The following is a 17,376-nucleotide window of genomic DNA, read 5'->3' on the forward strand; positions in this document are numbered from 1 at the left end:
GCCCCACCAGCTGGTCCTCTTCAAAGGAACCAGGTTCTAGCCCTGTGAAGTCTTGAATAACTGTCCTGTCAGCATTTGGGAGGCTGTGGCAAGAGGAATTAGAGTTTGAGAAGAGCCTAGATTGTACACAGTGATACCCTGTCTCTCAAAAAAGAAAGGGTTGGGCATGTTAAAAGACACCTGTGACCCTAGCTTGAGACTAATCTGGTCTATGTAGTGACTTCCAGGCCAGGGCAATAGAAACTTTATCTCAAAAAAAAAAAAAAAAAAAAAAAAGGAAAAAAAAGAAAAGAAAAAAAAGATGGGTGTGGTGGCTCACTAGGGAAGCAGAGACAGGAGGATCTCTGGAATTATTCAAGGTTAGCCTGATCTACAGAGAATTTCTGGGCAGCCAGGGCTACATAGAGAAATCCTGTCTCAAAAAAACCTCAAAATCAGCCGGGTGGTGGCACACACCTTTAGTCCGAGCACTCGGGAGGCAGAGACAGGCAGATATCTGTGAGTTTGAGACCAGCCTGGTCTACAAGAGCTAGTTCCAGGACAGCCTTCAAAGCCACAGAGAAACCCTGTCTCGAAAACCAAAAAGCCAAAAACAAAAACAAAAACACAAACAAAAAACAAAACTCAAAATCAAATAAATAGGTAATAGAATAAAATAGGGCAGAAAAGGAAAGAAAGGGAAAAAGCAATTCAGAAGATTCTAGACCCAGCGTCAGGATTCTAGGCTCTCTCCTCCTTATCCTGGTGGCCCTCCTCTTCCTTTTTTCTCTTCTCTTTTTTCTGAGACAGGGTTTCTCTGTGTAGCCCTGGGTGTCCTGGAACTCACTCTGTAGACCAGGCTGGCCTGGAACTCACAGAGATGCTTTCCAAATGCTGGGATTAAAGGCATGCACTGGGCCCTAGGCAACTTTCTAAAGCATTCCAGGGGACAGTTCTCCAAACCCACGCAGGGACACCCTCTCTAGGGCAGGCTACTCAAGAGCCCCTAGGTATACTGACTCCACCTTCTTGCACTCTATATTCCTGGTGACCTTTAGTGCCGTTGGCACTCTCCTTGCTGGCTTTCCTCCCCTGGAATTTACAGGGTGCAGAGGTCGGGTAGGGGATCTCCCGGGGGGCTAGGTGCCCTCCTAAATTAGGAACCAATACCCCTCCACCCTCAGTCCCGGAGAAGGTGATGAGATCCGGTTTGAAGACTGGACTCTGAGTGGGAAGGTGTGAACTGGCTTGGGAGGAATTCAGAAGTTGAAGTTAGAATGACGGGGTCTCCCGTGGGAAAGATGCTGACATATCAGGGACAGTCCTTCTCAGGGTGCCCTGGACCCCCAGGTGCCATTTGAAGCTGAAAGAGTTTTGTTTGCTCTTTTTTTTTTTTTTTTCCTTAAATCTTGAGTCTGGGGGTCAAATGCTCCGGGACCAGAGGCAGAGGAGCCGACTGTCACCCCCCTCCCCCAAGTCCAGATCCCTCCTAGGCGAAGAGATGCTTCCGGCAGTTGCAAGCCCCCTCCCTGCCCTGCAGCTGTTCTCCAGCTGCCCAGCCCCACCCCAAAGACAGCTGGGAGAGGCTGCAGGAGGGGGCGGGAGCCCGCCCAGCTGCCGGCTTTGGCTGGGTCGGGGGAGGAGGATTGTGACATGAAAGAGCCTCGGCAGGACAGGGTGGCGAGGAATCTCCCCGCACCCCAGCCCCCTTCCCGGTGGCCTCCTCGCGGGCTCTGCACATCTGGGCCACAGGAGCCACCGCCCCCGGCCTGTGGGGTGGCAGGGGGGAGGGGTGGGGCGGGGGAGTCTGTCGCCTCTCAGCCCTTCCTGGAAAGGGGAGGCGAGGTGCCCTCTGAGAAGGGTTAGGGTCACAAGAGCTTGCCTAGGGGGCAGTGCACCTGTGGGGACTCGAGGACTCTGCCTGTCCCTCCAGGTGACCTTAGGAAAGGTTCCTCCCTGCCTTCCTGAGTAGGCCTGCGCACTGGAGGGAGGTGGGTGCCTAACCCTTTCTGGGCCCCCTCTGTCCCTCACTCTGCTGGGAGGTGGTGACAGCTGCTTCTACAAAGCTAGGACAGCTGGGTAGCTAGGGACAGCTGGATGGAGTTTTTCCCCCTGCTTCTCTGGCTGCCCAAACAGGCTCTGGGCCTACAGCTGTGTAGCTGATTGTTGGGGTGGGGGTGGAGCTCCAGTCTAACTTATCCTCAGCGGTGTCCCCTCCGTCTCAATCTGATTAATGCACCTGGAGAAAGCCCCCTCTCATTTAGTCCAAACTAACTGGGCCAAGTGGGAAAGACATCAGGCAGCTTGTATCTTGGCTTCCAGCTCTTGGCATGCAGGGTGCACCAGGGCTCCCGACAAACCCAACAGATGTGCGCAAAGTGTCTATCTGCCCACCAGTACCCTCCTGTCTCAGACATCTGTCCCCGCCCTTCAGTCCCAGACAGGTGCAGGAACCTGAGTGGCTCCCGGCTCTGGCTTCTAGCCAGCCAAGGGAGGGAGAAGCCATGAGGAGCTGAGCTTCTAACTCCTGCTCCCTTTCTCTTAAACAGCACACCAGGCTAGGAATGGCCTGATTCTTTGTTCCACTTGGGCCTTCTTTCTTCTGAGAGGTGGGGACAGGGGGCAGCAAAATCTGGATAGTTCACAAGGAGCCTACTCTAAGGCTCCCTACCCACATTGTACGGGGCTCCCTGATCCTACCCAGACTGGTGTGGGTGTGTGGGTAGTAGGTAGTAGGTCTGCCTCTTACTAGTGTGGAAAAAAACTGAGTTCACTTTAAGGGATACATGCAAAATAGGCAGCTGAGCAAGGCATGGTAGTGCATGCTTTAATGCCAGCACTCCAGAGACAGAGGCAGGCAGATCTCTGAGTGAGGTCCAGGCCAGCCAGGGCTACATAAAGATCCTGTTCCCAAAAGCAAGCAAGCAAGCAAGCAAGGAGATGAGCAGAGAACACTTCCTAAGAGGGCCAGCCAGCAATCCCAGAACCCAGCACTTAACTTAGGGGAAGCAATCTCCAGTTCAGGCTGGTTAGTCTCCAAAACAAAGATCAGGACACTTTGGTGTGACCTCAAGGAAATACTGGGCAGCCAAGAGCCCTTCCCAAACACTGGGGTCTGTAATCACCACTAGATTTAGGAATGCAAACTCTTGGGTTTTTCAGATCTAGGTGCCTCTCCTTTTAAATCACATTACCCCTTTAGTCCCAAGTCATCAAAGGAGTCCAGTGTTCCCTCTCCCTGGAACAGGGCCTGTTTTGTCTCTAAGCCTGCAGCCCTGTACAGTGCTTGGCATATAGCAAATGCTCAATATTCGTGGCTAGAAGGCAGGTAAACTTTGCAGGACTCAAGGGTGTTTCTCCTTCACCTATCTTAGCTAGAAGTACACTGGCAGAACCTCAGAGACGCCAGGGGTTTGTGTGGCATGGGAGGCTTTCAGCAAATATTTGTCAAATGAACCCAAGGTGAAGAACAGATGCACTTGGTGCCTGAGGAAGTGATATTTACAGGTCTGAAATTGTCTAGACCCAGGAGAACAGAATCAAGAAAGGGCTGAGGCAGCAGCCTTGGATGCCCCCGCTCATACCAAGCCTAAAGATTCCCGGCCTGGGGGTGCCAGCGGGGTAAGAGGCAAGGCCAGGGCAGGGCTGCGCCATCATGTTTATTAGAAGGTTGGATTTCAGTGTGTGCGCTCTGGACAGATTACAGAATAAATACCTGTGTCTCGAGAACAGGAAGTCCACAATTCATACAAAGTGCTCACTATAGGAAGTAGCTGTGTCAAAATCCAGGAAAGGACCCAAATCTGGGCAGCCCCTTCTCCACTGACCTCAACAAGGGCTGTGCTATTGTTTTTATTTATTATTTCTTTTATTTCTCTTTATTATTATTAATATTATTATTATTTGCTTTCGCTGTGGTCACTATCATTGGCATAGTTCTTTTTTTCGACCTTCCTGGACTTGGGGCTCCTGGCTTTGAAAGGTTCCCACTCAGGCTGAAGGTGCCAAAAGCTGCTTGAGATGTGGCCTTGAACTCCGTCTGGGAAGATGGTGAGGAGGAGGCAGAAGAAATCATTCTTGGTTTTAAAAAATTAAAAAACAAAACAAAACGAAAAACTCCACAATCTATAGGTCAATCTTTACTCCATCAGTGATCAAACTGCCCAGAAGAAAAACTGGAGGGAGGAGAAAGGGGCCAGTGGGCACCAGGCCATCTCCCAGGGGAAATGAGGAGGAGAGTTGACGACCCAAGGCTTCTTCCAGCCATGGGAGGTGAAGGGGAGGGAGTGGGATTAAAAAAAGAAAGAAAGAAAAGAAAGAGAGAGCTCAGTGCCTTGAGATAGACACTGTCCCAACTCCAGGGCCACCTGCAGCCCCTACCCAGGCCAGCTCCCACTATCACCTCCTCATCTAGGAGATGCATAAAAAAAAAAAAAAAAAAAAAAATCAAAACAAGGCCCTAAATAAAACAAAATCCAAAAGGAAAAGACCTGGAGGAATGGAGGAAGGAGGAGACAGGAGGGTAGAAAGAAGGGCAGGTCTCTGGATGCATAACTCCCGAGCCACCGGGGCTGGGGGGAGGGTCCCCAGCGTCCACTGCCTGCTTGGCGTTAGCTTGTCACATAGTGTTTGGTGGACGGCTGCCCATACACCCTGTAGAAATCCTGGTGGCCAGGCTGCTGGGAGGCGTCGAGCCAGTCTCTGACTGCCAGGCCAGGAAGGGACTGAGGGACGGAGGGTGTGGGTGGAAGAGGGTGTGAGTAATCCTGCGAGGGCACTGTCCAAGGGAAGTGGCCAGATCGGGGGTACGGCTGGTGGCCACCATGGTTGGCCACGGAAGAACAGTAACAGTTGTCCACGGAACAGACGAGAATCTTGCGGCCGCCATACTGGGGAAGCATGGGCTGCTGGGTGCCAGAGCCATTGGGATACTGCGATGGGGGAAACACAGGACTTGAGTGTACTGGTTGGGCACCACCTGGCAGGGCCACCAAGTGCTGGGTGGAGCTGCAGGGCCCCAGGGGCTGCCCAGACTGGCCCTCGCCGCTGGCTGTGCCCGATGCCCCGTACTGGCTGCCCACAGGGCCGGATGACGTCTCAAGAAAGCTGGCCTCTGGGAAGGCTGTCGAGTGCTTGCGCTTTTCTGCCCCAGAGCTGTTCACACCACAAGGGTACAGGGGGACGCTCTGTAGGAAGGGCACCGGTGTGCTGAAGGAACCTGTGGAGATTGGGAGTAAATGTTGCTGAAGCCCCAGCCCAAACAACCCTCGTTTCCTTTCCCATGCAGCCTTTGAACCTCTATGGGTCCAAATATATGGCATTTTGGTTGTCATCTACTATTTTCATTTTCTAGCTGAGAAAAAAACAAAACAAAAAACAAAAACAAACAATTGACACTCAAGGAGGTAATGAAATGTCACTTGCCCAAGGCCCACACTAAAAGTGGTAAAGCAGGGATGTGCACACAGGTCTATCTGTGTTAAGCTACTCGCCTCTTGGAGATAGCACTGACATTTACCCCTGCTCAGAGCCTTCACCCTCACCTTCTAGCATCTTCCGCAACTGCTTCTCCTTCTTGGCCACCTCGTTCAGGAAGAGCTTGGAGTTCAGGTGGCCGATCTTAGGGGGAGAAAGGCTGCTGCCCGTGCAGGTCTGGGTCCTGGGGGCAGTGGACGGGGCAGCTGCTGTGAGGAGGTACCACCACTGAGCCCGCCCTCCCTCCCTCCCTCTGTGCCCTCCCTCAGAGTGCTCTGGAGGAGTGGGGGTGGGGGCTGCCACGCACCTGTCCATTAGGATCTTCACAGACTTGGTGTTCTGCAAGGGAAGGAGAACACAGTCAGTCAGTGGGAAAGGCAAGGCAGAACAGCCCCATTCATGGAGCACTTGCTAGGTGGCCATCACGGCATGGCTTCTGTTGTTTGAAACAGGGTCTCTCAGGTGTCCCAGGCTGGACTAGAACAAAGGATTGGGATGACCTTGAACTATCCTGCCTTCACTTCCCAGTGCAGAATTACAGGAGTGTGGCAATGAGCCTAGCATATGGTGCTGAGGCTCAAACCCCAGGCTTCTCATGTGCTAGGCAAATACCGTACAATCTGAGCCACACTCCCGTCAGGCACTGTTGTTTCTTCTTTATGCCCATTATGTCTGGGAGAGGGTTCCATAGGCACTCTCCTTTTCATTTTTTGAGACAGGGTCTCTCTGTTACATAGGCCTAGTTGTCCTAGAATTCACTATGTAGACTAGGCTCCTCTGGAACTCAGAGAGCCATCTGTCTCTTCCTTCTGAGTGCTGAGATTAAAGGTGTGTACCACCTTGTCCAACGGGCTTTTGGAATCTGGCTATGTCTGGATTTCAGAAGGAAGCAATGGTGTTCATATGACATCATATATACGTTGCATATGATCCAAACAGGACAACACAGTCCAACCCACCAATGCTTCTACAGCAACCTGTTTGAATATTTTTTACCATGTGAACCACAGAAAGACCACTAACTGCCCACATCAGTTCTACCCGGTATTTGCTGTTAAATGAGGTACCAGACTTTGTAAATCTGGACTAATAGAAAAAGGATGGTGAACTGGTATTTATCAAGGCGCAGGGATCATCTATGAATTGCCCAAGGTCCCAAAACTAAGGAAGAACAGATGGACAGACTCTGGCCCACGCAGACTGGCTCCAAAGGCAAAGCCAGGTGAGCACACTGGGACGAAAGCAGTTGGGGAACAGAGCTGTGCAGAGTGGCCCCCAGTCCCACCTTCATGAAGCTGACATCCTCTGTCTTATCGAAGAGAAGCTGCAGGGAGCCCAGCAGCTTCTTGGCCTCCTGCATGCGTTCCCCAAGGTGCAGCGCCTGCGCCGCGTTCTCGCTGCAGAACTTGGCTTGCGCCTTGTCCAGGACCTCTACCGTTTGCCGTAAGTCCTCATCCAGCAGCTGGTGAAGCTTTTCGTACTGCAGCCTCACCTCTTCCTTCAGCTGGCTCACTTTCTCCTGCAGAAGACCAGGATGGGCAGGCAGGTGAGCACGGAGAGGCCTCTGGCTGATGTCACTATCCCAACTCCATTTCCAATGCTGGAGTCTGGGACCCTGAGGCCCTGGCTTCTGAGGGTAACATGTGACCTGCCAATTCCCCGTGAGTAGCACCGGGCTCTGTGGAACTCCTATTCAGTTCACCTAAGACCCTGCACCCCATCACCCCAACATGGGCTCAGGGTTACCACCTCCACCAGGCGCTTGTCTGACTCGAGCTTGTAGAGCTGGTCCTCAATGTCCTGCTCTCGCTCCTCCAGCCGCTCCTGTTGCTTCATCAGCATCTTCTGCAGAGACAGAGTAACAGCAGTCAGAACGGGGTGCTACTCCAGCCTTAGCAGCCAGCGACCATACTTCCCTCTTGGTAAGACTTCCCAGAAGTCCTTCGGCTCAAGATGACCTAAAACCTCTACCAGCCAGCCTCCCCTGGCCCTCACGCAGCACCCAGGACCAGCAACTTTCAGTAAAGAGACACGGAGAGGCTTCCCATGTGTATTCAAACCCTGAGCTTTCTAAGGGCAGGCAGCAGGCTCTGCCAGCTCACACGTGAAGCACTTGTAGCCCCTGCTTTCTATGCATCCATCATCTCATTCTATCTAGAAAGGGGTTCATCTAATCACCCCACCAGTACAAGGCGGTAAGTACTGTGTTATGATCCTCATTCACAGAGGAAGAGAAACTGGGGCCCAGAGAGCTCACACCATCCAGTGTGAGAGACTGGACTGGAAGAGAGATCTGTAGTTAGCATGCCTACAGCTCTGGAAGTAGACCCAGAATATAGTTCCCAGCACCCAGGGCAGGCAGCTCACAGGTGACTTGGGAATCTGACTCCTCTGGCCTTCACAGACACCTGTGTACACATACACACTTGCTACTCTCCCCTGGGGTACCATCTTGAGTAGAGCACCCAAAGGTGCAGAGGGTCAAACAGCCTTCCAAGGTGACACAGGCTCTTGGCCTCACCTTTTATTTGCCTTTTTCTTTGGTGCAGCAACACAGCCACCCCTTTCTTGTTCCCTAGGCGGAGCACTGGCCTCAGGAGTCAAGTCCTTGCTAGCTATGTCCCTCACAGAGCCCAGGAGGGAGTAACCCTGCTGCTCCCAAGCACATTCTGCTGCCAGACCAAGCTGCTTTTCCAAGCTCTGTCCTTAAAAATGTAAGTCAGCAACTGTATTTATTTTGTGTATGAGTGTTTCGCTTGCATACATTTATGTGCACAGGTCTGTGTCTGGTGCTGGCAGATGTCACAGGTTGGACCCTGGAAATTAAATTATGGATGGTTTAAACCACCATGTGGCACTGGAGTTGAATGTAGGTCCTCTTCAAGAGTGACAAATGCTCCTAATTTCCTATTTCTATGGCCCTTCCTTTCTCTATCACCAAACACACCTTTTCAAACAAGGTGTCTCTCTTGCTCAAGATGACTGCCAACTTTCAGATATTTCAGCATGGCCAAGAACAATCTTTTACACATGACTTCCAGCCTCTCAAGTGTAAGGTAAGCACAAGGTAGGTAAGATTTTAGTCTGGGCCAGGATCTCCATGTGCCTTTAGAAGGTTCTGTGACCCTTGCATCTCAGGGATCTTGCCTCTACGACTGTGTTCACCAGGACACTTCAGTTCTTTCTGTTTTTTTCTGGGACCCAACACCACCTTGTCTCCATTGTCTGCTTTCTGAAGAACTTTCCATGTTTGTTCTGTTTGTTCTGAGTTGCTGCAGGTCCCTTCCTATCCTGGTCATGTGATGGGCTGTCACATCCTGCCCTACTCAGGAGCTGGATTCTTTAGCAGAGTGGCCACTTTATATACTGGACTTAGTACAGAATAAAGCAAACCAGATATGGTAGCAGTTTCTGCCTGCAGTCCGAGCACATGGAGCTGAGACAGGAGGGTTGGGAGCTAGAGCCAACATGGGCTACACAGAAAGACACTGCTGAGAGAGAGAGAGAGAGAGAGAGAGAGAGAGAGAGAGAGAGAGAGAGAGAACTGAGCACAGCTTCAGGTTTTCAGTTACACCAGCGATTAACAACAGTTACATGTTGCTAGTAAGAATATCTCCTCCTCAGGATGTCTGCTAGGCAAGTGCTCTACCACTAAACTGTATCTTCAGCTCAGCCTAGAAACAAAGAATCAAGATGTTGAGGGCCAGGGCTGGGGTGAGGGTAAAGCTCTCCTAAGCTAAGAAAGCCTGGAGTTTGTCCTAGTACAGTCTTCCCAGTCAGTGACCCAGCAGACCTTGCCCTTGTCAGCCAAAGGGGTTAGACTGACAATAAATATAGCTTATATGTAGGCAGAAACAGAAGTGGCCACAGTACTGCCCTGATATACACCTGAGCACAGAAGCGTGTGCACACATGCGTACACACACACACATACACACAGCAATCTAGGCCCTAAGACCCCTTCATGTACACATGCTTGCACCCAGTGCCCTATACAAGTAAGGCTGGATCTTTGGAGACCCCTGACAAAGGAAGGGGCCCGAATAAAAGGATTTCCTGGGGACTGAAGAGGTGGTTCAGGGGTCAGGAGTTGCCTGGGCAGAGAGGACCCAGGTTTGATTTTCAGCACTAACAGGGGCTCACAACCATATGTAACCCAGGTTCCTGGGCTTCCAACACCTTCTGGCATCTTCAGGTACTGCACACACAGTATGCCTGTATACAGGTAGGCAAAACACTCACACACATTAAAAACAAAAGCTTCACTGTGAACCAGAGGCTTCCTTCCTCTCCTATACAACAAATGGGGCTCAAATAGCATATTGGTGGCCTATAATGTATGGGCAGAGAGAGGTGTGACCCACGCTGGAACAAAGCACTCCAGGTAGAAACCAAAGTCAGGGCCATCTTACCGCTTGGGCCCTTGACCACTGCACACATCTAACCAGTCATGGACGAACAGAGTCATGGACAGATTAGGGAGAGGCCAGGCTGAGTCCCAGGGGGAAAGAGACAGATACAGACAGCCAAAGGTTCCCAACCAACCATATCCCCTGGATTCTTACACTACCAGCCAGTAAGTGTTCCTCTCCCATCTCAACTGAGCCCCCCTCCCCCCCAGTTTATGATTGTCCCCACCCTCCAACTCCTGCCTAGTCCTGGCGCGGCTAAGCCTCCTTGCCTCTTAGGTGTTTCCAGGAAGCACCCCTATTCTGGGATGCTAGTGTCCTGTCCTCAGCTTCAGAATTCTAGGATCCTTAGCAGGAGGTGTCTGGTCCAGCCACCACCCAGTGAAAACAGTAGCCCCAACATGTAGGTGGGTCTAATTTCCCCTCCACCACCTCAGAGAGGGCAGGAAGGGGAAGGAAGCTTACCAGTGAGGCCTCAGGGCAGGCAGAGCTGGGAAACCCCTTCCCCCAGCTTCCCTGCAGCCAAGGGATAGGGAGAGGTGCTACTTCCAGCATTGAGACTGGCAGGAGAAAAATCCCGCCCACTGCCTCGTCACCATACCCACACCAATTCCACCAATCAAAAAGTCAGATGGGCTGGGCATGGTGCTGCACACCTTCAACCCCAGCACTTGAAAGGCAGTGACAGGGTGGTCTCTGTGAGTTTGAGGCCAGCCTCATCTATAGAGTAGGTTCCATGAAAGCCAGAGCTACACAGTGAAACCTGTCTCAAACAAACAAACAAACAAACAAACAAACAAAAAAACAACCAACCCAGGAAGATGCTGGAGGACCAGGAGCTGAGGATGCAAGAGCAGCACCTATCTGCAGCCTCACTCTAGCCCAGTTTCTTTCTTTTTTATTTCTTTTGACCTGCATATTCATCTATGTGAGAATATCTGATCTTAGAGTCACAAACAGTTGTGAGCTGCCAGGTGGGTGCTGGGAATTGAACCCAGATCCTCTGGAAGAGCAGTCTGTGTGCTTAACAACTGAGCCATCTCTCCAGCCACATCTAGCCCAGTTTCTACCTGCCTTCTGAGGTCACCATATCTCCCATTTGAGAAAAACCCACAGCTGAGGCTGGACACCATTTCCCGGCTTGATTCCCTGCAAGGCCTCCCAAAGCAGGGGAGCAGCGGTTTCTAAACGGACTCTGGTCCACCATAAGCTTCCTGGACTGTGACCCACTTCAAGCATGTGGGAGGGGAACCATGTCTAGTCTAGAAGCAATGGAGGGAGCAAAGACTCTTGGGGAAGTCCCCAGAATAAGTCTCCCTAGAATCATGGGCCTCAGACATTCTGGGATCTACTGGGCCCATGAAGAATTCTCATGCCCTTCACAGCTCCAGGGTGCCATGCATCTCAGACCTGCTTCTATGCCTTGGTGCCCAACCAAGAGGGGGTATTCACAGGGCCTATCTTCTGCCCTGCTGTCTCAAGTACCTCTGGAGCCTGACCAGCTAGGCCCTGTTGGTATTTTGCTGCCAGACTAGAACTGGCAGACGGGTGAGATTTGGAGAGTAAGGGCTGTGTAAAAGTTAATAAATAATAATAAACCCTCAAGTCAACCTTGAAGAAAAGAAAGGTCGGAGGAGAATGGGCTGAGGGCCAGGGCAGAGGCAGGCGCGAGGTTTGCAGGCAAGGCCAAGGTTGACTCCAGCAGCCCCTACGGCAGTGGTGAGTAGGGTGGGGGATGAGAAGGGGCTGGGCTCTTGGGACACATCTTGCTCAGGTCAGGCCAGCACTGGCTCCAGGACTCTGCTTAGAGCCTTGTGGGAATTTCTCCCAAAGCTTTTGTGACTGTCCTTACTTCCTCACTTAAGTCCCTATCCCAGGATCAAGCCTGATCTGGCTCCATGGGCACAAGCACCCTCCTCTCCCCTCCCCCCCCAAAAAAAAATCCCCCTGCCCTGCCTGCCACAGTGCCTGCTTTGGACTACCATGCAAACTCCATCTGGGGAAACCGGGGATAAGGGGTGCTGGGCACAGGAGTCAGGGCAAAGAGACGGCTGGAGCCTCAGCGATCCCAACAGGCCATCAGCGTGAGAGGGCTTCCCAGCTGCAGAGCCGAATTAGCTTTTGCTGTGCACAGAGCAGCCTCTGGGGCAGCAGAACAAAGAGGCGAGAGAGAAAGCCCCCCTTTGTCTGGGTTTGAATGCCAGGCCGGCCAGGGAGGAAGGCTTTCCCAGAGTCAGGGGTGAGGCTGGCCAGGCTGACTTGCTCAGCCCAGGGCAGAGGCCCAAGTGGGGCTGCCCACCCAGATTCTCCCCACTCCTCAACTCAGCAGCACCCACTGGGGCTCTCTCTTACCTCCAACACCCACCACAGGCAAGAGCTTACCCTAAAGTAAATCCCTTCCCAGAGATCCCAGGTAAGAAAGTCATCAGGCCCCTGGCAGATTCCCAGCCCACCTATTACCTTAGCAAGCACTTAGTAAGTGGCGGTCTGAACAGCAAAGTAGCGGCAATTCACAAACACCCCACACTGCACCCCTCCCATCTCACCTGGTATCCACTCTCACAGACATAAACACACGAGCATACTTCTGTCCCCAACTCCAAGGCCACATAGGAAAGTAATGCCTAATTAAGTCAGCCATGAACACATCCTTTCTTGGAGATACTCAGTGGGAAAAATAAAACAAAACCAAACAGTTACAATAGACAGACAGACAGACACAGACACACACTGAGTCCAGAACTGCAATACGGGGTGTATGGCAGGCTTCTGGCTGTCAGTAGGATCCTGGGGTAGAGGCAGGGGGGTTGGGCCTCTACCCGAGGCTTCTCTTAGGACCCAGGGAAAAGGCCAAAACAGGCCTCTTCTCTAAGGTTCATGATGATCTTGGAAAGGACACTACACAGCCCTCACCCCACACACCCCAACACACACACACAGCTTCCCAACCCTGTCTGCTATTGGCAGAGGGAAGAGTGGGTCTGACTGCCTGAATGGGGCTGTAACCCCAGCATAGCAGAGACCTCCAGGCCTCCCTCTCCCAGGGGGACTCCCTCCAGGGTTCCCATGTATCCCCTCCTGCACTCTCATTCCAAGCATGGGATTCCATTTCCCAGAGAGCACCTCTCCTCTGGATGAGGGTCCAGGCCAAGAGCTCCAGGCTGTTTCCAGGGTCCTAGGGATGACACAGAAGCACACTTCCACACCAGCTCAAGCAAGCCCCTCACTCACACGCCCATGACTTCCCTTGGGCTCTGTCTATGCTGAGAGGTCCTAAGAGTGCTCCCAACTCTCATCAGCCCCCTATTACTCAGATGAACCCCTAAACTTAGAGGCTGGAAGGGATTATATCTGCTCAGAATTGCTAGGCCTGTGCCCACCTGGATGTCTCAACCCTGGGTCCATAGCCCAAAGGGAAAACACTTTGAGGCTATAGATATGTCCCAGAGAGTATCTTGAGGCCCATCTGGTTGGCATGGAGTCCTCTCAAAGGCAGAGTGGGGCAATGTCCTGGCCTGCACAGGCCTAACTCTTAAGTACCACCCCTCCCTGATGCCCCACCCAAGCCACTGGCTCAAGTACATAAAGTAGGTGCTTGTGAACATTTGGGGATGGGGCTACCAGGAAGGGTCAAGCAGTAGTTGTGATGGCGGGTTTCTGCTGTTGGTGTTGGATTTGTTTGTCTGTTTTTTGAGATAAAGTCTCACTGTGTAGTGCTGGCTGGCCTGGAATTCTCTGAGTACACCAGATTGGCTTTGAGCTCAGAGAGATCTTCCTGCCTCTGTCTCCCCAGTGCTTGGATTAAAGTTGTGGGTCTTCACTCTGGGCACACAAAACCCTCAGCAATGTTAACCATTTCCAGCCAGCTGATCTGGACCCTAACCACATGGGGGAGGGCAGGAGAGGAAACACAACAAGCAGAACCTAGATCATTTTATGGTTCTTTGTGCCTCTGCTCCTGTACCTTGGAAAACCCAGGTGCCCTTTCCCACAGCACTAGCAAAGGCCCCTTAAATAGGACTACTGCCAGCAAGAAAAAACTGGTTGAAGCAAAGACCCCCCTCCTGCTGGATAGCCTAAAGAGAGGGCAGGGCTCTTCCTTTTAGCTTCCTCAGGACTCAGCCCCTCCCTAAGGGCGGGACCCCCTACCTCTGCATTCAATAAGTCAGACTCATACTTGAGTGACACTGGGCTATTGAAGGGTTTCCAAGCCTAGTGCCCTGGGGCACCAGAGAATGGACAAGGAGGATGGAGGAGGATGAGCCTGGGGCGCAGATGCTGACCTCACAGAATCGCACATCTGGCCCTAATGCAATTCACTACTTCTGAGCTGCCCCTATAGGCACTAGAGCACACAAGAGACAGATAACGCACATCATGGAGCTGCAGACAAAGTTCAGTGTCTGATGAAAGGAACCCCACAGTAGACCCTGCAAGCTAACGCCACCCTTTCCTCCCCAATCCTACAAGCAAGACATATCCATTTGCCAGTAGTAAAGGCAGACACACATCTAAGGATGCCCTAATACCAAGCCAGGTATAATTAAGTTTTCTTCCCTTCCAAGACACCCCTAGCACTTTCGGGGTGAAAGCAGATGGCCCATCCAGCAGCCTGTCCTGTTCCACTCACATCCTTTTCTTTGCCTTCTATCCACTTTCTACAGCCAATCCCAGACAGAACTGGACAGCCAGCCGTCCTTACTTTCCCAGCCTCCACCCCTACCATCTTTATTAATAGCAGCAGCTTCAATACTGGGTAAAGTGTGGGCAAGGCCGGCCCTGAGTCGGGGGAGGAGGACCACAGGGCTCCTCTGCTTCCCCAGGCCTTGGCCTTTTCCAGCACTAGTGGGGAGGAGTGACTCCTCTCCTCCATCCCCCACACTTCCTTTAAGAAACCAGAGGCCTCTCCTGGCACAAAACCCCAGAGCTGGCCCATGCAATTGCAAACTAATTATACAGCAAATTTTGTTATCCCCGCCCTCAGCCTGCGGTGGCCCTTCTGCCTTTTGTTGGTTGTATATGTATGGTTTTTAATTGCTAAACAGTGACTCATTTAGATCGGTCCCCTCCTCGTCTATGTCCCTCCCTCCCTACCACCAAGGAAATAGCCCCCATCTACAATCTGGACTGCCCGGCTTCCTCATACCGCAGAGGCCCCACTAGTCTCCAGGGGCCCCCACCCTAAACATACACGCCCAGTCCTACCAAACCTAACCTTGCTCCCTTATCACAAGACCCCTAGCCCGAGCTTTCAAGATGGCCCAGACGCGTAGATCAACTCCTTCCTTCGGTGTGACTCAATCCCAAGAGGCAGGGGACCCGAGAGGAACCTGGGAGGAGCCCCCTTCCAGTGAAAGGGACGGAAGTATGCCCTAGTCCAGTTCCCTAGCCAGGCCCAGAGGCCTAAGAGGGGGAAGGCGGGTTTGACATTGGCTGCTGCAGCAGGGTGTATACAATGGGAGGGGGTGCGGTTCCGTAATCACCCAGCCGGCAGCCCAGGGGAGCCAGCTGCCTGAAACCAGATTTCAAGGCGGCTCAACCTTAAACCCACAGGATTCTTTTTCCGTCTTCCACCTCCCCTCCCCAAATGTGGGAGGGCTGTGTAAGAGGGCAGGGCTGGGAGGAAAGGGTTAGACACATACTTTAAGGTTTGTTCATGCAGGCGCAGGAGCATACAAATACATAGAGAGCAGCCTCAGCCTGGGGAGCGTCCGCTGGGACCGATCGGAAGAGCTGACAGTTGGGGACTCCTGAACAGCCAGCCCGGCCTTGCCCAGCTAGATACCAGAGTTCTGCTCTACCTCCGGAAGCCCCCCCCCCAATGTGTTTCCAATAGAGCTTAAAACTAACATGGCTGCTTTTGTTTACTTCCTCATTGGTATGCCAGCATCATGGATCATGTCAGCCACAGCAGCGGCACCAGGACACTCATTACATAAACAGCAGCTGGAGAAGCAGGACCGGGGTCACTGCCTTGGTGACTTCCCGTAGAGCTTACAGAAACAATGCTGGGGGAGGGAGCTGCGCAAAACAGAAGAGCAACATCCAAACTACTTCTAACAGCCTCCCTCAATTCCATAAATGACTTGCAAAAGGGAGCCTAAGGGCACAGGTGCGGGAACGCACCCAGCAGCCAGGCCCTTCTTCTCAGGACCTTGTCCCCCAAACTTTCACAGAAAAGAGTTTGGAACCAGGGCCTCTAGGCTAATGCCGCAAGAGTCAGGATGTATGGTGATGGGTGGCCCCTAGGCAGGATGTGAGTGTGTGTGTGTGTGTGTGTGTGTGTGTGCGCGCGCGTTCAGTGTACTTGCCCGTATCTCATTCCTCCGGATCTCCACGTCGCACACCGAGTGTCCCTGATGCGCGCCGCTGTAGTAGCAGCAGTACTGGCACACGGCCACCTGCTCGGCCTCGCAGTGGTACAGGCGGTAGGCGTTGTGCTGCGGGCAGCTCCAGGCCCGCACGTCGTCCGCCTCCACCAGGAGGTGCCCGCGGGCGGTGGAGGGCTGCTGCAGGTGCGTCTGCACGTGGGACTGGCAGCAGGGCGCCTCGCAGCGCAGGCAGACCTTCTGCGCCGGCAGCGGGGGGCCGCGGCGACAGAACACGCAGTGCAGGGCCGTCGGCGGCTTCTCCACGTGCAGGGCGTTGAACTTCTCCACGATGTTGGTGAGCTTCAGGTTCTTCTCCAGGCCCGGCTTCTGATTGTAGGCCTGGTTGCATTCCGGGCAGCGCACCAGGCCACTGTCCTTGGCCCAAGCCTCGCCGATGCAGCCCCGGCAGAAGTTATGTTTGCACGGCAGCTGCACCGGTTCCACGAAGACGTGCAGGCAGATGGGGCAGATGAGCTCCTCCTCAAAGCAGTTCTTCCAATTCTCCGCCATGGCGGCCGCGGGCAGGGGGCCCGAGGAGACCTCCCTAATTCCCCAACCGTGGGGGTCCGTCGGATGCAGCTGGGGACCCACCGAGCCCGGAGCTCCGGTCCCTGCCGGCCCCGCCAGTCGCTCAGTCACCAGCGCCTTCCGCGTGCCCGCCCCCCAGAGGAGGGAGCCTGGGTCCTCGCGCCGCGCGCGCCGCCGGCTGCGTCTCCTCCTCCTGGCGAGTGCCTAGCGGGAGGCGGCGGGCTGCGCCAGGGCCGCGGCCGGGCCACCAGCCCTGGAGGGGAGAGCCGTGGTCCAAATTCCATATAACAGGCCGCCTCCCGGTCGGTGCGGCTAGGGCAGGGGCGCCCCGCGGCCTGCGCTCGGCCCCGCGGCTGACATCGGGGCGCGCCCCGCGGCGCACCGAGCGGGGGAGCCGCACTGTTCCTTGGGTGGCGGTCGCGGCGACCGTGGCTCCCTCCCGGCTGCTCCGAGCCGCGCCTTCCTTGCCTGGCTCCCGGCCGAGGTCCGAGGGGGGCACGGGAAGCTAGTTCGGCCCCGCCGAAGCTGCCTCGATCCGGAGCCGGCGAGCGAGGCGCGCCGGCGGCCCCCGGGCCGTGGCGCGGGCGTCCCCCAGCTGGCCGGCCGGCTGCGGG

At 53.7% G+C, this 17,376-nt stretch overlaps 1 protein-coding gene across 1 annotated transcript; it reads right to left on the reverse strand.

Moving 5' to 3' along the window:
• Positions 1–3,625: 3,625 nt before the first annotated feature.
• Trim8 (tripartite motif containing 8) lies at positions 3,626–17,313 on the reverse strand. The gene is made up of 6 exons (XM_027407120.2): positions 16,175–17,313; positions 7,204–7,299; positions 6,740–6,973; positions 5,762–5,793; positions 5,523–5,638; positions 3,626–5,197 (listed from the first exon to the last, which is right to left on the reverse strand). Exons 1-6 carry the CDS (start codon positions 16,742–16,744, stop codon positions 4,590–4,592), a joined length of 1,656 nt encoding a protein of 551 aa, XP_027262921.1. The 5' UTR covers positions 16,745–17,313; the 3' UTR covers positions 3,626–4,589.
• Between the last annotated feature and the right edge of the window lie 63 nt (positions 17,314–17,376).

Source organism: Cricetulus griseus, chromosome 3 (genome assembly GCF_003668045.3).
Source record: "Cricetulus griseus strain 17A/GY chromosome 3, alternate assembly CriGri-PICRH-1.0, whole genome shotgun sequence".
Classification (NCBI taxonomy): Eukaryota; Metazoa; Chordata; class Mammalia; order Rodentia; family Cricetidae; genus Cricetulus; species Cricetulus griseus.

Excerpts from the sequence above, each read along its gene's own strand:
- Trim8 (XM_027407120.2), bottom strand. The coding sequence starts at position 16,744 with ATGGCGGAGAATTGGAAGAACTGCTTTGAGGAGGAGCTCATCTGCCCC. Across the intron at positions 6,974-7,203 it reads CAGACAAGCGCCTGGTGGAG|GAGAAAGTGAGCCAGCTGAA; the intron begins GTGGTAACCCTG and ends GGTCTTCTGCAG. Across the intron at positions 5,198-5,522 it reads GTTGCGGAAGATGCTAGAAG|GTTCCTTCAGCACACCGGTG; the intron begins GTGAGGGTGAAG and ends CAATCTCCACAG.